Source organism: Ostrinia furnacalis, unplaced genomic scaffold, assembly GCF_004193835.3.
Source record: "Ostrinia furnacalis isolate ACB-3 unplaced genomic scaffold, ASM419383v2 OfSCF1395, whole genome shotgun sequence".
In the NCBI taxonomy this organism is placed as follows: Eukaryota; Metazoa; Arthropoda; class Insecta; order Lepidoptera; family Crambidae; genus Ostrinia; species Ostrinia furnacalis.
In genome coordinates, this window is record NW_021131634.1 from 18,373 (window position 1) to 38,503 (window position 20,131).

General features: G+C 34.7%; 1 protein-coding gene across 1 annotated transcript; it reads right to left on the reverse strand.

Moving 5' to 3' along the window:
- Positions 1-6,841: 6,841 nt before the first annotated feature.
- On the reverse strand, positions 6,842-19,425 carry LOC114352512 (atrial natriuretic peptide receptor 1-like). The gene is made up of 5 exons (XM_028304137.1): positions 19,275-19,425; positions 17,167-17,359; positions 16,520-16,694; positions 10,119-10,309; positions 6,842-8,802 (listed from the first exon to the last, which is right to left on the reverse strand). The coding sequence occupies exons 1-5, from the start codon at positions 19,379-19,381 to the stop codon at positions 8,206-8,208; spliced, it is 1,263 nt and encodes a 420-aa protein (XP_028159938.1). The 5' UTR covers positions 19,382-19,425; the 3' UTR covers positions 6,842-8,205.
- Between the last annotated feature and the right edge of the window lie 706 nt (positions 19,426-20,131).

Genomic DNA, 20,131 nt, shown 5'->3' on the forward strand with positions numbered 1-20,131 from the left:
GGGTACAGTAGGTCTATATGCATGCAAAACATAGTAGTTGTTCAAAGAAGGTTTTTATTTATTTTTGTATGATATAAAATAAAAATAAAATCACATAATGACCAATATTACTCTTGGCATAGCTTGTAAGACGTTTTATGTGACACTAATCACATTTGGTTCGTTTTTCCTACCTTCCCCAAAGTTAGTGAGGATAGCTGAAGAAGACCTGGCTTCTTCTGACTTGTTATGTTTATTGCTATCAATAACCGCTTTTAACAATACGACGACGAAAATTTAGCAAATCCATCGAAGAAAACTCTGAGGATAATTATTCACATTGACATTATCTTTATCGACTCTATCTTCGTCAGTCTGATCACCATTAGCGGCCATCTGATAAGAAAGCAGTAAAAAAATACCAAAATCGCTTTGTTTGCTGAAATTATCAAATTTTTCAAGAGTTGTGGCAATTAGTGAAGCATCAAAAGCCTAAAAAAATGAAAAATAATACAAAATAAATTATATTTTCTCGCATGATTTTGCTTATGCATAGACCTACTGTACCTTATAGGGTACACCTATTTTAGACTAGAAAAAATGGTATAAAAATAATCTCAATAATATTTTTTTTGTAGTCATGATATCTATTGTTACTCTGTTTTTGAAATAAAATTGATAAATAATATAATTTACCATGAATAATAAAAAATATGACTTCTTGAATACATTGTAAATATTTTTTTTGTTTTCTGTCGAGGAATTTCAAAAATATTTCCGAAACCACCTGTTAAAACGTATTTTTTAATATGGTTATGTAAAATAATCACTTTAAGCTTACTGTTATAATCATTTTACAAAATAACAACAGTTTGGTACTTCAAAATATTTTCAATAATATACCGTACCACATAGGGTACGGTAGGTCTAAATGGGTTAAAGTTGTAATAGCGGCAAAAAAAACATAATATCATCTGTGAAAATTTCAACCGCCTAGTGGAGTCTAAGGGCTCCTGCACACGACGCCGCCACCGCGCCGCCGCCGCGCCATAGCCGCGCCGCTACACTGTTCATACGCACCGAGTAAAACCGCCGCCGCGCCGCCGCCGCGCCGCCACCGCGCCGCCACCGCGCCGTCAAAGCATAATTTCGCCAGCAGCGCGGCGGCGGCGCGGCAGCGGTGTTCACGCGGCGCGTATAAACAGTGTAGCGGCGCGGCTATGGCGCGGCGGCGGCGTCGTGTGCAGAAGCGCTAATGGTGTGTCCACAATGGGCTCGCGCAGCAAACTCGACATCCTGCTCACTCAAGAGCAGGGTGAGCAGAATGACTAGCGTTCCACGCGAGCCCATTCGCCCAATGTGGACGCACCATTAAGTAAATAGGGTCCCGTTTTTACAATTTGGGACAGAACCCTAAAAGCTCTTCTTATTTCACTGTAATAAAGCTAATATATCATACTAAATTTCCTTCTCATAAATAAGTCAAAGACAGTAAATCAAATTAAAATTCACTTCTTAGTATATGCAAATCTTCTAGCTTTAGGTGCTGACAAAATTAGAATTTTAGATTTTATTTATCTCAGCGAAAATGAAAGATTTTCTTCAAGATTTATTTTGTTTCTGTTGGTGATTTTTCTAGTTATTAATAAGCTTTAATGTTTTCGACGTTTTTTGATTAAATCAGCAACTCCAACAGTCCTTAGGTTTTTTTTTTTATGTGACAGGAGGCAAACGAGCAGACGGATCACCTGATGGTAAGTGATTACCGTCGCCCATGGACACCCGCATCTACAGGTAGGTACATAAACTACAAAATAATTTATGTGGTGTGGACTTTAAACACATTTGAAAAAATGTTTAGATAAATACGCACATTTACTTCTTGTACGCTCAGCCCGGAATAAACTTACTGTTCGTACATCTGTATTATGATTATCATTTATGTTTTTCAAAGTAAATAGGCCGTATTAATTACAACGGCATGTTTGCCTTAATTACCAAATAACTGATATCCGAAATATTTTGCGACCCTCGAGAATTTCGATCCCACCTATATTTCATTATTACGCCTTGCGGAATTATAGGGCTGTGTAATTTACACGGAAATAATACTCTTATGCCCGTTTTCACTATTAATCCTTAATTTTTAAGTGATCCCTATGAAAATAAAATTCTTGTTAGGTGTTATCATAGGGGTCACTTCAAAATTAGGGACTAATGGTGAAAACGGGCATTAATAGTTCAAAACAAAAAACAATGTCGTGTGGTTCCTGTACAGTAGAAAAGAACCAACTTCCACTCTTGCCGAAGTCTTATAGACTTCTTAGGAAAAACATTATTTTTTAAAGAGCCAAAATATGTATTTACTTGATAAAAATATTTCCTAAGGTTGACAGCCCTCAGCCTCTGTCATATTAAAGCAACAAGGTAGAGAAACTTAAGTGAACTTAACTCAACGTTTGATTGGCAATGAACGGTTTCCAATAATCCCAAGAGGCAATATTTGTTTACAACTCAAATATCAGAGTTGAGTTCGTCTCAATATCGTAATAATTGGTTCGAGAGACTTTGAGGGTTGATTCTGAGTAATAATTACATGTCAATATGTAATTTACCTGTCAATGAACAATGAACATAATATTATAGATAAGTCAAGTAAGAACTTGGTGAACTAACATTGTATTACCCATTAATTAACCGGCTATTAAGTTTCAAGTTTAATTGTTTAGGTTTAAGAGGATATTGATCCCTCCCGCTTCCAGTCCATGGCCTAGTAATTAATACGCTCCCCTTACCAAAGACCACGCAGCGCGAGACGTCCACCCACAAGGTGGACCAACGACCTCATAAAGATAACAGGAAGGAGCTGGATGCAAGCCGCTACCAACCGGGCGAATTGGAAATCATTGCAATGGGGGAGACGGTCTTCCAAAGACCCATGTTCAGCCTATGGCTGATAATAAATCTATACTAATAATATAAATGCGAAAGTAACTCTGTCTGTCTTGCTTTTACGCCTAAACCACTGAACCGATTTTGATGAAATTTGGCATAGAGATAGTTTGAGTCCCGGGAAAGGACATAAAATTGTTTTTATCCCGGTTTTTGAAACAGGGACGCGCGCGTTAAAGGTTTTCTGTGACGTACAAAATTCCACGCGGGCGGACAGCTAGTATCATTATACTTATGATGATGATAATGATGATCCAGTCCATTGTCAAACCATTGATACACTCCCCTGACTAAAGACCAAAACATAGGTCAATCAGAATAATCTAAAGGTACCTGTACCTCTTTCCTTAGTACCTTTTGAATAGTATCCAATTTTTGAAAACGTAAATTTGAGCACATCAGACTATACATTTTTATTGCAAAATCACACCTATTGCCACGATATAAGATGTCTTACTGTGTACCTTAACGTGCCATCGTCTGTACCTCGATCTTTCATTGCTAATCTGATCCCCAAACAAATGGCTGCGAATTAATTTCACTGAATAATGACACGATTGATGATGACACGGTAACCTCACTTCAAACTGAATGATAATTTTCAAGATTTTTGGCAAATGGTGTTTGCTTGCTATTTAGGATACACTCTTTGACAGTAGGTCAATAGTAGTTGTCTGGAGCTTGAACGAAAGTAGGTTACACCGTTCGCCACAAAATATAATTATAGTACCTACCTACCTAATTACTCGTAATTATAAAAGTTAGGACACCATAGGTTTTTTAAGAAAGGCAAACTAGGTTTAGACCAATGCGTACCCAATAACAAAACGCTCTCAGTGTAGGTGGCTATAATACAGCATTGTTGCGGAAAAGCGTTCTCGGTATGGGTCCAGTAATATTCAATAAATTACCAAATGACATAAAAGAGTTAACATTTCAATTATTTAAAAAGAAATTGACATTACTATTGAAAAACAAATGTTATTATACTATAGACGATTTCCTGAATGACAAATTTTGAACTTTAAAATTAATTTAATATCTCGTAAAACATTAATCTGACATTTCTACGCCACATGGCAAAATATGATGGACCTTTATTGTAATAGTTAAGACCTTATGACTGTACCATATTTTAAGAAATAAATCATTTGAATTTGAATTTGAATTTGACACTTGTTCCCTGCCTAGTGGTCAAACAGTGAGCTCACATAAAATGAAATTGTGCTTTAGTTATACAACTTCTGAACTCGATCCGCTATTTTGGCTTTATTTTGACGTTGCCTACATTTATATTTATACGTTGCATTTATTATTACTTATCATAAAACTTAATCAATTAAAATCTTCTACAAGTAAAATTAATACCTGGCTAAGAAAATAACTAACGCTAGTTATATGCTATGTGATTATTTCTTGCAAAAATGTACTACTCTGAAAACCTACTTAATTTCCTTTTACTGTGGTAATGATTCCCAACAGGAATCGCGGTCTCAAGCAATTGAATTTATGATGCTATTCAATTGGCGAAATTATATTTGATAAATCCATTGGGATGATGAATTCTGATGCTTTAATTTATGTGCTTAGAAGTTTGGATAAAGAAATAGACTCACCTGGCCTGGTGGTTCGCGTGGTCAACGACGTCAGCTGTGGTCCAGATTCGTATCCTGATGAGGGCAAATATGTAGGTAAAGTATGTTTATGTGTTTCTAGAGCTGTACATAAGAGATAGATACAAAATATTTACCTGTCTGCTTTCTAGTCACTGTAGTTACTAACACTGGCTTAAACACTGTTTTAACACATCCTCCTAATTGTAATTTGCTGATTGGCATCAAAAATTTGGACTCTGATATTACAGGTAATAAGAGCGAGTTTCTAAACAAATATTATAGTCTGATGTGGTGTTGCAAGCTTTAAAAATATCTAAGTAATATAAAAACACGAAAATATGTATCAAAATATTTCTATTTTTTTTGTGGTAATTATTAACTACTAGCTTTTCGCCCGCGGCTTCGCCCGCGTGGAATTTTATCTGTCACAGAAAAACTATATCGCGCGCGTCCCTGTTTCCGAAAACCGGGATAAAAACTACCCTATGTCCTTTCCCGGGACTCAAAATATATCTAGGTATGCCAAATTTCATCAAAATCGGTTCAGTGGTTTAGGCGTAAAAGCGAGACAGACAGACAGAGTTACTTTCGCATTTATAATAATTATTAGTATAGATAATAGGTATAGATGAAGCTAACCACTATCGAAATTATAAATAACCCCATCGGAAGTAGAACCCGAGAAAGAATGTGAAACAAATATTGGTTGTAGCCCATATTGAAGTCTAGAATGCTACAATATTGAGGGTAATTAAACATTGTGGGCCGGAGCAAACATGGCCGCCGTTAAACAAAGTCTGGACTCTGGATGTCTAATGAAAAACGAGGCCAGTACAGGAGTACTTTTAAATATTTGTTAAATTGTATTGGTACAAACAAACATGTAACAATCAGGTATAGGTACCTACGACTAAATTAATGTTATTTCATTTTATATACAGAATATATTAGAATCAATCAGTACAATTTTGAAGGGAATTTATTTTAGAAGAATAAATTAGTTAAATTGTGAAAAAACTTTACCTAAGTCTTCATCATCATTATTTCAACTAGGCGTCCAATGCTGATTTAAGGCCTCCTCCAATGATTTAGGCTCCACAAAATGGAATAAATTTTAGAACAACAACGTGATTTACAACAAGAACAATCGCTAAAAGAGAAATTATATTTATACTTACCCATTTAGAATAAAAGGAGCAGTTACAATGCGCTCAAAAAGGTTTTGTAATTTCTTATCGTTTAGATCATCTACACAATTGAGGTTCATACGGTAGTCTTACTTCCTCGAATCATTAGGTCATTTTCTCTTCACTGCTGAAGCTCTACTTTCTCTAATTTAGGATTTTGGCCTATACTCCCTACAGATTGGAGTGACTTCCTCAAATAATGCGGTTTTCCATTCTACTGTTTGTTTTCATGCATACTTATCACTGGGGGCTAAGTGCGAGTTTAACACCAAACATCATCGCTGGTGACTGCGTAAAGGAAGACATTAAATGTATAACAGATTGTACATTGTACAGGGTCCCTAACGAATCCTAACGGACCAGAAAGAACTAAAATCTTCATAGATTTTTTAAGCACTCGCTAGCGACGACGTTCAATGCAAATTCTCACTAAGTACACAGATCCTCCAGGAACTTTACTCACCTCTCGTTTCCACTGCTGCAATTTAATTAACCGAGGATATGTCAATAAAACACAACCAGAAAAGGTCTAGTGTCCCAGGGACAGTGTGTCCACCTGTATCCACTATGTAGGCAGGCTTTTACGTTTAACTACCCTCAAGGGAATCTCCAACACCTAAAGTTTTTAATGTGATGTTTAGGCCAATTGTCTGTTGCTAGAGTATTTTTGGATTTGGATTATGGAATCATACTGACTTAGTATTTTTAAGCCAAGAGTATTTTTTTATGAAACTCGTTCCACAGATTCGTTCGTTCTAGTAGTATGTATTTCATCAGTCTGACAACAGTAACTAGGATACTACTCAATTTTTCTCAACTGTAGATCTATTACCTAAAATGCTTCAAGTTTGCATTGTTTAACTTTCCTTTGAAGGAATTTAAAACATTTGGATAATGTTAGCCAGATTTTCAGCATTTTACCTTATTTTCTCAATTTACGAATTTTCCTTATTTTTAGAGACGGAAGGAATGTATTGCGTGAAATCTTTTCTTTTATGTGTTGTGCCACTTACTATTATAGGCGTTATGATAAGGCCATTATACAGTTTTTTTAATAGAGTAAGTTTTTTCAAGTTTAAGAACCAAAACAAAATTAAACAAACGGGATTAATTCTCACTCTTTTTATTTGCTATAACGTCTTTGAAACATTAAAATTCATCTCGTAAACGTCTACGTATTATAAATACAGATTTCAGAGTACCTCTTCACTAAAATCACAACATCGTTACATTAAAAACATTAATATTTACAATAAATAAACAAACTATATTTACACTAGTCTCATCGATGTTATATTAGATAAAATACCGATTATTTAAAATATGTTTTACATGGTAGTAGGTAATAATACTTTAAACGAATGATTATTCTCCTATTTATCAATACTAACAAATGGTGACTAATGAAAAAAAGATAAATAAATTATACAACTCGACAGCAAATTCATTCTAGAAGAATTTTCAATCGACACTAGATATTTTTTACACCCAGAGTTTTAGAAAATATTTTAATTATTACAACAATGTAAATAATTCTATCGATTCAATTGTCAAATTCTACAAGAACAAAAATGAAGTTAAAATAGTTAAGTATCACACTTATGGCAGGATATACGTATATACGTAGAAGCTCAGGAATGTATAGGAATACAATACGCCCAAAAAAAATAACAAATTTCAAATAAATATTAAAGGGAATATAACAGCTGCAAGCGGATAAATAAATGTGAATTAAAAACTATGATTGAAAATAAATAAAAATGACAGGAAATAGTTAAATCAGTCCATGTTGTTTTTTTTTATAATTTAAAACAAAAACATAAAATTGCAACAATGTAAATGAAAACAAATATATGATTTATCACAAGAATTTGTTTAGGAGACAAGCTATCTTATATTTTAAGTACATTATGTACTAAAGACTTGATACACAAGTAATGAGCACAAAGTTTTTTGAATTGGGACATTTAAGTTAATCTAATGTTAACATCAATATTTTACAATTAAATTACTCTCTCTTCATGTGCTATTTTATTTTCTCTTAAATTACACTTTTACCATAAAGTAGAAGAAACTGCAGTAGGTCACATTTAACAACTTTCGAGAAGTGGAAAAAATAGGACATTTTGATACTTATATTTACAAGATTTTCAATATTAAGTACATACAGTTAACCTACCACGACACGAAAAATCTTAATTGATTGTAAATTGTAACCCTTATACTGAAGGCTTAAAAATTATAATCCTTTGGATAAATTCTAAATTTTGTGGTAGGTTGAAGTGCTTGCCGCATATTAATCAAAACTTATCCTGATAAAATAATTTAAGTACTCCCTTGATCATCTTTTTGTCAAACTTGTCTAAGCTACACAAATAATACCTGTGTGAAAGTTTTTAGTCAATTCTTAAAGAAATAGACTCGTATTTAATTTGAAATGAACCTTAAAACCGTATCATTTAACTTAAAATTCACACGATCGAATCATTAAGCGTTTCAGATTTAGACAGTAACGGCACACTACTATAATCTTTCAAATGCTCACTAGGTTTTTTAGTGCCATTATCAAAGGAACTTGCCGTCGGCATTTTAGCGATCCAATTATTATTACCTACTTTATTCGACTTGTGATTGCCTACCGAGTTCATCTGACAGTCCTTCAGTTTGACTCTGGGTTGGCTATGGCTAACGGAGTTGTGGTTGAGCGAATTTACATTGAGTGATATGGAATTGGCTACACTAACTTTGTCAAGTTCTTCGCTGTCATTCACTCCGTTGGTGACTGGATCAGGATCCGAGTGTTGTCTCTGCATTTTAAGGTTTTGCAGGAGAGGTTGAGCTTCTTTTTCCAGTTTGGCTATGTCGTTGCCTTTTTGGATGAAGACGCCTGATCCCCGTCTACTGGAAGACCTTGAGGTTTGGTCTAATCTATTTCTGAATGGAGTGAGATGAGATACTGAACTCTCAGTTGACTGTGTCTGAGCTTTTGTAAGTGATGGTTTTTCTTTAGGCGCGTTTGGATCTATAATTTCTCCTAGCAGCCAATATGTTATTAGGATGCCCTTACCCTGAAACAAAATACAAGTTTTTTAATTTATCAATTATTAATGCAATTAAGTCTTGCTTGTGTAAAACTAGTCTGTTCGCTTGGAGTTTGAATTTCATTCAAAATGATTTCCCAAGTGAAACGGAGTTACGAACTTATTTAGTAGAATATTTAAGTTATGAATTTATACTTCAACCGTGCACTGGACAAGCAGAAAACTAAAATAGAATATCCCGCTTGAAAATATCGCTAGGCCCGACCCTGATGCTGACACCAAAAGCTATTTTTCACTTCGTTAAAGTGCGATGCGTCACTTGCATCGTGTGATATTTTGAAAATACGCGTCTTGAGTTTTAAAATCTTATCTTTCGATGTCATATCCGTACCGCGCGGGAATAACTTGACATCTCGACCTGCACTTTTTTTTTTTATTAGCTTAAACGTTTCCTCTACCTTATACCCTTCTGGTATAAAAAACTCAACTCGAAATACCCAAAAATACTTGAAATACAGCTCTTGTTCATAAGTAAATATCTCTAATTTAGGCAATAAATATTTGACATAACGATATATCCAATTAATATTATTCGTACAAACAATTATATTTCGATTTATCAATGTATGTCAGAACATGTATTTGTTAATATCTCGACTTATACATTTATGGNTACGCAAAAATGACATGTCAAGTTATTCCCGCGCGGTACGGATATATTCATAACAAAACAAATATAGACCATAAATAGTTACTAAAAATATACCAACTTTTTATAAAGTTTATACACATTTTCTTTTTCACAGAATATTATGACATTTGAATCAATACTTAAATAATTCTCAGTAAAATATAAAGAGTTCTTTAAGAATTACTCAAGTGCCTAAGATGAGTTATATAAATCTTCAATTTTCTTTCTTTGATGTGAAGCACATGAGTTATCAAATTATTCATATTTATCTGAGCATGAGTTGGAAATTCTGAGACATTTCACATAATTTTATTCTTGGTATCTTATAACGCTCGTTTTTGATGTTCCAAGCACGTATTTTAGGAAAAACATTAATACACCTTTGCAGAGGTTAACGTGTCGGTGACTTTGCTAAAATTCGGTTTTATATGGTCTCCATCAAGCATTAATTTTTCATCAATTAAGTAATTCCTTTATAACCTTTAATCAGGTACTTTATCTATAACGAAGCTTCCTATTTCTTCCTTCATTTCAACGTTTTTCTTAAGCTCTACCAAATTCATGATCCACAATACCTAAGTTCTTAAGGTCTACAATGCCAAAGCACTTACCTCGTTTCTTAGTACACAGTACAACCACAACAGTGACTCACCTTCATAGCAACTTCTCCCCTGCATTCCAGGTGGAAGGTGCCGAATGTCTCGAGCAGAGCCCTCGTGTCTGGGGACACGTGGATCTTCAAGGCTTCTCCGTTGGACTCCATACGGGAGGCCGTGTTGACTGTGTCCCCGAAGAGACAGTAGCGGGGCATCTTGAGACCTACCACTCCGGCTACGCATGGACCTGGGGGCAGACATTTAGTTTTAGTGTTTCAGAAAAAAAATCAATAAAAAGGAACTTATAATTCTGATTCAAATCAAATTCAAATCATTTCTTGCGAGTCACATAAAAAATATTAAGAAACTTAGAGGATATTATGATAAAGTATTTTATCAATCTGCTACTGGGAACTTTTTTAGTAATCTAACATAATACGTTTGCCAACCAGTTTACCAACCAAACAAAATATTAAGATGGCAATTCCATTGTTAAAACTGCGAAAACTTACAAAAATACTGTTGTACTCGTAATATTCCGTGAAATAAAATAAAGCTACTCCGCACTTTTATTGCCCTCATAAATGCTTTCGGTTACAAATGAAAACATGCTTCTGTTGCTTGTTCTGCTTTTTATGCCCTATTTTTGTTTGAACATTGTAAAATGATATCATAATAGTTTTCATGATTTATAATAGACTAGCGGCCGCCCGCGACTTCGTACGCGTGGATCCCGTTTTACCCCCTTTTCCCGAATTTTCTTTGCTGTAAACCTCACGGAGCCCGAGACCTTTCTAACGAATGCAAAACCGTGGAAATCGGTTCGTGCGTTCTGGAGTTATAGCGTCAGGGAGGAAAACCCGACTTATTTTTATATAGTAGACTAGTTCAAGGCAAATCACATCATGGACTAAACAAGAAACCTCTTCAAAATTCAAAATGCCTTTACTATCTTTGTGGTAACAAAACGATCCATACGGCTTCATTGGCCGGCTAACAATAGGTAATATAAAACCCACAACATTATGTGGGCATAACATATAACCACTATGCGCATTGACTTGAAAACCTGCGGTCCCCAAGATAACCCTGATTGTACAGACGACAGCACATCAAGTTAAACTTATAGAATCTATGGAGTTCTAATAAGAGCGATATTACAACTATAGTCTGGTGTGCTCAAAGCTCAAGCCGTAGAACCGAGCGTTGAAGTGAAAACGGATTCTCTGCAAGTTACACCTAACAAACCATTATTGAATAGTTCCCAGTGGGATAATTTCCGGAACGCTATCAGAATATTCTCCACTTGTAGAATGTTTTGGATAACCGGATGAATAGAAGTGTACCTAATAAATGTAAACTTGAAATTCGCCTTGAGGATCTTGGCATAAGGGATTTTGAAAATCGGAAAAGTGATATTTCACAAGTAGCGTATAATATCCACGTAATAAGTAATTAACGCAGTAGCGTAATTATATCCACGTATTAATTAACGCAGTTATATCCACGGGAAGAGTGGGGGTAGTTACCTGAATGTCAAATTACGAATGTCACATAGTTGGTATTCACGTGTCACACATCTTGTCTAACCAATCCTCTATTAATCTAAACAGGTTAAATACTAATAAAATGTTCCCATTTGCCAGTTCCTTGATTTTCTCAACATCCAAACATTCGCACTTGGCAAATTAAAAAAAGTTTTGGCTATTAACAGCTTTGTGCGAGTCGGAGACAAGTTTTACGATTACCATTAAAACTTCACCGTGGAATTTTCTAATATCAATAAAGATTATCAGAGAGATGGGATGTGAAATTTCTGTGTAAAGCCCTTCGTACACAATGCTCCCAAATATTCAATACCCGACGATTTTGGTATCTTCTTATTCTTCCTCGGTCCCTCACTGATAAGGATCGCGACCACAGATAGTGTTCCTCCGCAGACTGCGGTCATAAGCTGTGTGGACCGCCCACCGTCTTCCTCACCGCGTCTGACCATCTCGTCGGTGCCCTTTGGTATCTAATGAGTAAGTAATCAATGAACAAAAAACTCGATTCTTACCCAACAATGTGATCTATAAGCGACTACCGCAATACAAATTCTTAAAAGTTCGTAAACAGGCACCGAACGTAGCTCTTTGAGACCAAAGCCAAAATTGGGTATCAAAGATTTGTGTATCCCTGTGCACAAAGCACCTAAGTTATCGATATAATGTAGCTAGAGCTACAGGCGTTTTGTTTACACTCTGTGTATTTTACGAGCGATAAAATAGCGAAACTTATAAAAAATCTTCTGTATAGGAAACTAAACATAAAACAAACAGTCTAAAGTTAGTTATAAAGTTTTCAAAGAGATTATGTATTTTGTCCTTCACGTGACTTTTTTTAGATACTTTACCGTGTTGAGTTTGCTACTTGCGTCTCCACATTGAAAGCAGTTTTGATAAATATGAACTATTGAATTGAAAAAAAAATATTGTCGGGGCGGGGTCCTTAATCATAACTTATGCCGATATTTAAAAGATATAAAACACTGTTTATAAAGTTACTCATCAACATCTTGATTCAAAAGCGGCTATTTATATATTTGAAATATCAAAAACTAGTGGGATCTATGGGACTTATAACCTACGACCTTTTTTCTTAATGAACTGGTTTTACCACTCAGTTATTGAAAATTGTTATAAAATTCCAAGAGTACTTACGCTGTATTTCATGTGTGACTTTGTCTTAGATGCTAAAACTAACATTTCTGTTCTAAACATTAAGCTCCTAATTATTTGATTATGGATCAATGTCTATTCGTAACTTTGCTTTCTATATTAAATCCAAACGCTTTTTTTGTTGAATTATCTAATGTTCCATCTGTGCTATGTCATAACTTCACAAAAACAGAAAATAATTTTCACAGAACCTCTTCGTATACAATATTTTCCGGCCATATGTGCGGTGCGCGCTCGTCTCATTTAACCGCAAGTGCTCTAAAAAATAAACTCAAATCACCTGTGAAATAACATTTCGCATTTCATTTGGCTTTATGATACTCGAGTTGATTCAGGAATTCCTACTTGAAATTATTTTTGAAGGAAATGTTTATGTTGTTATTGTACCAAACAGATTTCATTTTATTTATTTAATTGGACAACCAACAAGATATAATAAACTAAAAGAAAACAATACTTATTTACAAAGTAAATTTAATCTAAGTGCTGATTATTCAAAAAGCGGAGGTTAGTTGTTAAAAACGAATCTAAAGATTGTAAATAAAAAATAAATGATAAATTGTAATAGATAATAAATTTAATTATGTAAGTTTTAAATTAATATACTAAGCACAAGTTTTAAGTGGCCATAAATTTTAAAATGTTACAACTTTGTTATTACAAATGTTCGAAAACTAATAATGTTACTTTGTTCCACTAAAAGTATTAAAACAATTCAAAAGTACTAGTTCTCTACTTCATTGAATAACTATTTGAATAGATCTGAATAATTTATTCGGGTTTCACAATGTATGCTGAAATGCTTTGTCTCGAGAATTGGGTTTTGCTCGCACAATATTTCGTATTGACAGTTCGTATAAAATATCGAAACAAAATAAAATTTCGCAAGAAGTTGGGCAGAAACTTGCGCTAACTCGGGCACTGAGACAGGCGTCAAAAGTTACTTACCTATTTATTTTAGTAAATAAAGAAAAAACATAAAAGCAGCCTTCGCATCTAGTTTGAATTTAAATTAGTTACTTTTAATTAGTATTCATGAATTTTGTTTAAAATTCCTAAAGGTTTGCACTCTGGAAATTAATTCACGTTCAATTAAGTTTTGTGTTCTAATTTTGATACTAACTAAGCCAGTGGTTGGGTCTTAGTTTTTCAAAAAGGACGTTATCCTTTTAGGCTGAGTTGCACCACCTAACTTTTTATCAGATTCATAAAATATGTACACTACATTATATGGATAAAAAGGGATATTTACGAAATACTCGGTGCCTTTTTTAATAGCCTTTTTTTAAACCATACGCCTAGACGTTTCATCGCAATATAATTTAACTCCATCTAGAAGTTTCTATGTTTGTCTCACTCCACAAACTTTTCAAATAGAAAATAATACTAAATTATTCTCTGTATTGTATTATCTGCTTTCTTATTCAAAAGGTTTTTTGGGATCGTGATCATGTCAAGAAATGAGGCACGTATCTACAACGAGTAATCCTTGCAGAATAATAAGTAGAAGAGAGAGCTTTCGTTTCTTATTCAGGATAAGATGAGTTAAGCAGAACTGTTGATTGATAATTTAATTAGAAAATGATATACATGTGTGACATTATTTAGAAGACTGAATACCTACATAAACATACACAGATTAAGAAAATTGGTTCACGAAGGGACATAATAAAAAAAGTTAAAATGCTATTCAATTAGGTACCATTAACCCATTAACGCCCGCCGTACAATAATTTGTACACAACTTTAAGTTACGATAAATCTGATTAAGAGGGTATTTTAACTCTGGAAATAATTCCAACCGGTAAACGAAGGTCTATGCATTACATCCTAAGATGAAACAGAACATAATTATAAAATCTTAAGGGGGTATTTTACGATTACGTTTCAGTGATTTTTTCGTATCTCCTAGTGGATAGTTGACAATTTTTTATACAAGGTTTAAGTTACACAAAATACCGAATAAGTTGTTAGTGTATTAGCTAACAACATATCCTAATAAAAAATACATAAAAATGTTCATTTCATGGAAAGTTTTTTATGCTATAACTCCCAAAGTGATGCTGTACTAACTTTAGTACAATGGGCGCTTGACATGTTACGTAAAATAGTAAAATAATGACATTATTATTAGAGTGTTTACTAATTTCTTCATTGTTCTTGTATGTAATCATTATTTTCTTTTTCCAATAACATGGCTCTTTATGTATAGGGTTACAGACAACAAAAAGAAACATTTTGTTTTTCCAATTACGACCTGTTTGTCGACCTAAAGAGACTTAGTTACATAGTTTTTGGAACCATACGTGACAGCAGAACCAAACGGTATCCTTTGATTACTTATAAAGATTTTCACAAAAAGCCTAGTGACAAATTCGACAAAGCAAACATAATTTTATTAGTATTGATTGAAAGATAATAATGTGGGTACTATTGGAACAAATTTTGATGCTTTAGAACCGTTGGGAAAGGTCATTATATGGGGTCTCTTGATAAAAAGAAAGTAGAGTTAGGCACCACTGGGTGTCCAGCTCCAGTATAATAAAAAGATTAGTGGGTTAGATCAGATGGATAGTCTATAGAACTTTACCAAACTGAGGTAAAAGGAAAAAAGCGGTGGATGGGTCTTGTTCGCTTATATGGCGGACATGACAATTTCAAATGCATGCAGACTGCACTGCATAGTAAACTCATATAGTCGCTTAGATCAGCTAGCATTCCGCAAATATTATAGTAGCGCACATATTTGACCTATAAAAGATAAATAATAGTAGGTAATCTTGCTCTAGTTGATGGAGAAGAAATATGAAATAATGGTTATAATCAAAATAAACCAGCAAACAAGCCGATTTGACCGCTTAAAATTACTGTGTGTTTCAATAGAGTCAAAACAGCCTATGGCAAGTGCCTGAAAACACTGTGCTAAGATGGAGAAGACTTTGCTCAATATGACTCATAAGCGCCCATTGTACAAAACTTAGTACACCCCTGAAAACCTAACTTCTGATTTTGTTTTTGGTTTTCTTTCTGTTTAGTATTATTTCTGAAGTATTTTTATAAAGAAAATAAACATTGGCTATGTGAAATTGACCGTAGTTTTCATTTGGGCGTTAATGGGTTAATAATTATATTATTATTAGGACTTTTTTGACTTTTGTATCGTTTTGTACATCTAATCATGTCAGTGCATTAATCATGGTAGAAGCTATGATAGGCAAATTCATGCAGTGTTCTTTAGCGATAATAATCGTTGGTGTCGCGTGGCGTAGCGTTGTGTAGCGCCATGTAGCGTTTTGTAGCGTTGTACTAAAATGTGTGTTTACTTGGATATTATGGCCTTACAGTCATAATCCTTACTAACTGGATAAGCGCCATGTAGCATAATATTATCGCCTTTTGGATTAGCTTAAACATACGAGTAGTGTACTAATTTGATGCTGAATCTACATACATTTGTATAATCTTCTTTCCTCTGAAACTACTTACGAAAAAATCTACAGACACAATTACTTTCTTTTACATTTTTACTCACCAGAATGGAGTCCTATCCTCAATTTGAGCTGGTCATGGGGCCGGTGCCTAATGTGGAACAGTTTAACAGGAGCTATACACATTCATTTCACATCTTTGCTTACCGGAATGGAGTCCTATCCTAGCTTGAGCTGATCATAGGGTCGTTGGCAGATGTGGAACCGGTTAACAGAAGCTTAACACATTCATTGAACATCTTTGCTTACCCGAATGGAGTCCTATCCTCAGCTTGAGCTGGTCATGAGGTCGGTGCCTGATGCGGAACCGTTTCACAGCATCCAGTAGAGCTAGCGCCATCCGCGCCACTTCACAAGCGTGCCGCGTGCCGTTGCGTTCTGGCAACCCTGACACTACCATGTACGCGTCGCCTATGGTTTCCACCTGGTACAGGTAATATTAACAAGTTTAATTTGAGAATTTTAGTTATCTTGACGACATTGCATTAGCCTCATATTCTGTAGGATCTTTTTTTAGGAGACTTTTAGATGTTTTGATGAACTTGTATTGGTGTCAGATTCAATAGGTTGAGTGTATTTTTAAACAATATTATAGGTCCAATAATTTAAATATGATCCAAACTAAGTATAGCTTGTGGCACAACTCTTTTACTCATCACACTAGCATCAGTAGGAATTGAACCCACAACCTCAATGGTAGGTATTGAAAGAAAGAAAATAATATTTTTATTTTTATTGTAGTCTTGTGTTCGAACCTTTCCGAACATCGGCTATTATCGAAACCAGAAAGTACTTTTTAAAAAGTAGGCATTAGTTTAAGTTATATCTACCATGTGAAATTGACACAAAATCAATAGTCAATGTATCATGTTGGTAACTTGGACATAGAATCTTACCTTATAAACGTCATAGTTCTCAACAATGGAATCAAAGCAGGTATACAGGTCGTTTAGTAGGTCTACGACTTGCATCGGAGTGGAAGAGGCAGACAGGGCGGTGAAGCCGACGATGTCAGAGAAGTAAATGGTGACTTGCTCGAAGGTTTCTGCCACTACTGATTGGCCATGGATCAGCTGAGAGGCCACTGACCTAGGATGGAAAATATAACATTTTAAACTTTCGCGTTCCATTTAAATTAAAATAAATATACAACAGCCGAAATGTCAAGCCGTGAGGCTGGTTTTGGTGTCACGCGGACCGTCCGGTGCGGACCCGCTCCGCACGGCCAATCTGTATGAACTTCTAGGGAGCGTTTTAGAGTAATGCGGTCCGGAGGAACCTCTCGCTCCCTAGCAGTTCATACAGATCGGCTGTGCGGAGCGATCCGCACTGACAGTCCGCGTGACACTAAAACCAGCCTGAGTACTTGACTAGGATGAAAAAGTTTGAAATTATAGCTGTATGGAAAATAAAATCATCATCATCATCTAAGAGGTCTAAAGTTATTAGGATTTATGCAAGAGATACATTTAGAATCATTTTTTTAAACTTAAAAAACGAGTTCTTGTACTAAAAATTAGCCATTTCTCACAGATAATTTAAAACGAACTTAATTTTTGGGATAAAATTTACCAGCATATTTTATTTGCAATTTTTTTACGTTTCAAAAGTAGTGGCATGCAATATCGTAATTTAACACATGACTATTAACAATTTTTCATTCAATTTAATACAATATTTTTAAACCTTTATTTCGCTACCTGACTGTGTAATAAACTACCTTTTTTCCGCTTTGTAAATCAATATATATTCTAATAATAACAATTGATGACCTCTAATTGTTCGATACAAGACCAAAAAGGTATTACTAAAGAGCCATTAAAGTCTGAGCACCATTTTATTGGATGCCGTCAAGAGTAATCAATCTAAAGTTGCTTTGAAACTGAAGTACCACTATCCCTCAAAGTGCCGTTATATCGTGTCAATCTCAAAAGGATTCCGATCTTAGCTGATATTGCGGGGTCTATTCCACTTTGATCACCTGGCTTTGATCACCCAGGTGATCAAAGTGGACTTCAAACGACAATTTGGTGTCCTTTGATCACCTATGGATAAGAGGGTGATCAAAGTGGACTCCAGTTTTGTTAATATTTTAGTTTCCTTTGATCACCAAAAATAAATTACACCTCCTCTGAATAGTCTCATGTCCAATTCTTATACTTACATAATATGTTTTGTAAAATTTTTGATATTTTCTAAAAACCGCAACAAACAAATTGGACATGTATGTGACTATTCGGTGTTGTAATTTATTTATAGGTGATCAAAGGACACCATCGTAAAGGTAGCAGGGAAGCGCTGGACGCAGGCCGCTACCAATCGATCAACATGGAAAGCATTGGGGGAGGCCTATGTTCAGCAGTGGACGTCCTGTGGCTGAAATGATGATGATGATGATGATGAAAGGACACCAAATTGTCGTTTGAAGTCCACTTTGATGACCTGGGTGATCAAAGTGGAATAGACTTATCGGTACCTAGCTCCCTCGGGATAGCTGTTCGAGAACTCATTAAGTAGACAATAATTTGAAACTAGATAATACTTATTCTAGAATTCAGATTTAATTTAAGTTTTGAAGTGCTAATTTGAGAAAGTTCGAATCATTTTGGCGCAGTTGTGACGTTTCATCAAAAAGTTTAAGAAGACTATTGACTTAATGAAAAAGAGGTAGCTTTCATAATTTGAGTCTGCTGGCACGATATGATCATAAGCCCTCAGTAAGCCTCACTCTTTACGCCAGTGATTTTCCTAATGTTCTAGTTAAGAATGTATGTAAAGTAAACAGAAAAAGCAAAAAATGAGCTATTTGATTATCTTTTTTGACAATTATTACGTTCTCTCACTTAGGATAGAGCTTTTTAAATTCTGTTTCAGCGTTTGAAATCCTTTTTGGCCTCTTTGGCCTTTGAATAGTTGTGCCTTCAAAAAGTCACTAGTAATTTTTTTTCTGAATCATGAGAAAAAGAGCAAGATAGAACGTCGCCTGGAATTTAATATCACTTACTTAGGTAGCAATTGATACAGGAGCTCCTCGCATTTTTTCTTCTCTTCCAAGTAGTCTTTAGTTCGGTCTTCGACTAACATCTCCAAGTTGTTAGCATACTGCTCCATACGGGATAGTAAGTTGTCCAAAATATTGCTGCTTTCTTGCGTCCTGTGAAAAATTTAGTTCTTACTTCTTACTTTCGATTGTGTGACGTAAGATGTTTTATCATCAATTCTAGATTTTAAAGAAATAAATTTGGTTTAGACACATTACAAACATAAAATTAAGTACACGAAGAAGTCTTTAAGGTGCCAACATAATAAGTATCCTTTCCGAGAATATTTTCACAAATAACTCAAATAACGTTGTAGAAAATTATGACGTGCAAAAATATCTAAAAATACCACCCTGAATATTTATCTTGGCTAAGTATATTTTTAATCTCAAAATTTCCAGCGAAGAATTTCTTTATGCACAATGAAAATTCCTTAAGTGGCTTGTGCAAACTTTCTAAAATGCTCTTTGAGGGTGAGATAAGCGAATCTACTTTATATTTCTTAAAAAAATATTAATTGGCTCAAATATTACTTTATTCGCGTTAAACTGAACTGGTTGGAGACCAATATTTTTTGATATCTGGATTAGAGTGATCAATTAAATGTTGAAATTTTTATTCGACTTGATTCATAAAAGGCCCTTAACATTATTGTTGGTAAAATTTAATATTAAGCTTGAATATATCAGAACTTGTGTTTCTTTAATGAAAAGACCGATAGTTAGCGAGATAAGCATTTATTATTCGGGTTCTTACACAGACACATCTTGTTCGTACATAGCCGGAAGAGGGAAGAGCGTTCTGCCGGAAACAGTTAACT

Coding starts and splice junctions, on each gene's coding strand:
- LOC114352512 (XM_028304137.1), bottom strand. CDS start 19,381: ATGGAGCAGTATGCTAACAACTTGGAGATGTTAGTCGAAGACCGAACT. Junction 16,695..17,166: donor AGAACTATGACGTTTATAAG/GTAAGATTCTAT, acceptor TACCTGTACCAG/GTGGAAACCATAGGCGACGC. Junction 10,310..16,519: donor GAGGATAGGACTCCATTCGG/GTAAGCAAAGAT, acceptor GTCTGCCCCCAG/GTCCATGCGTAGCCGGAGTG.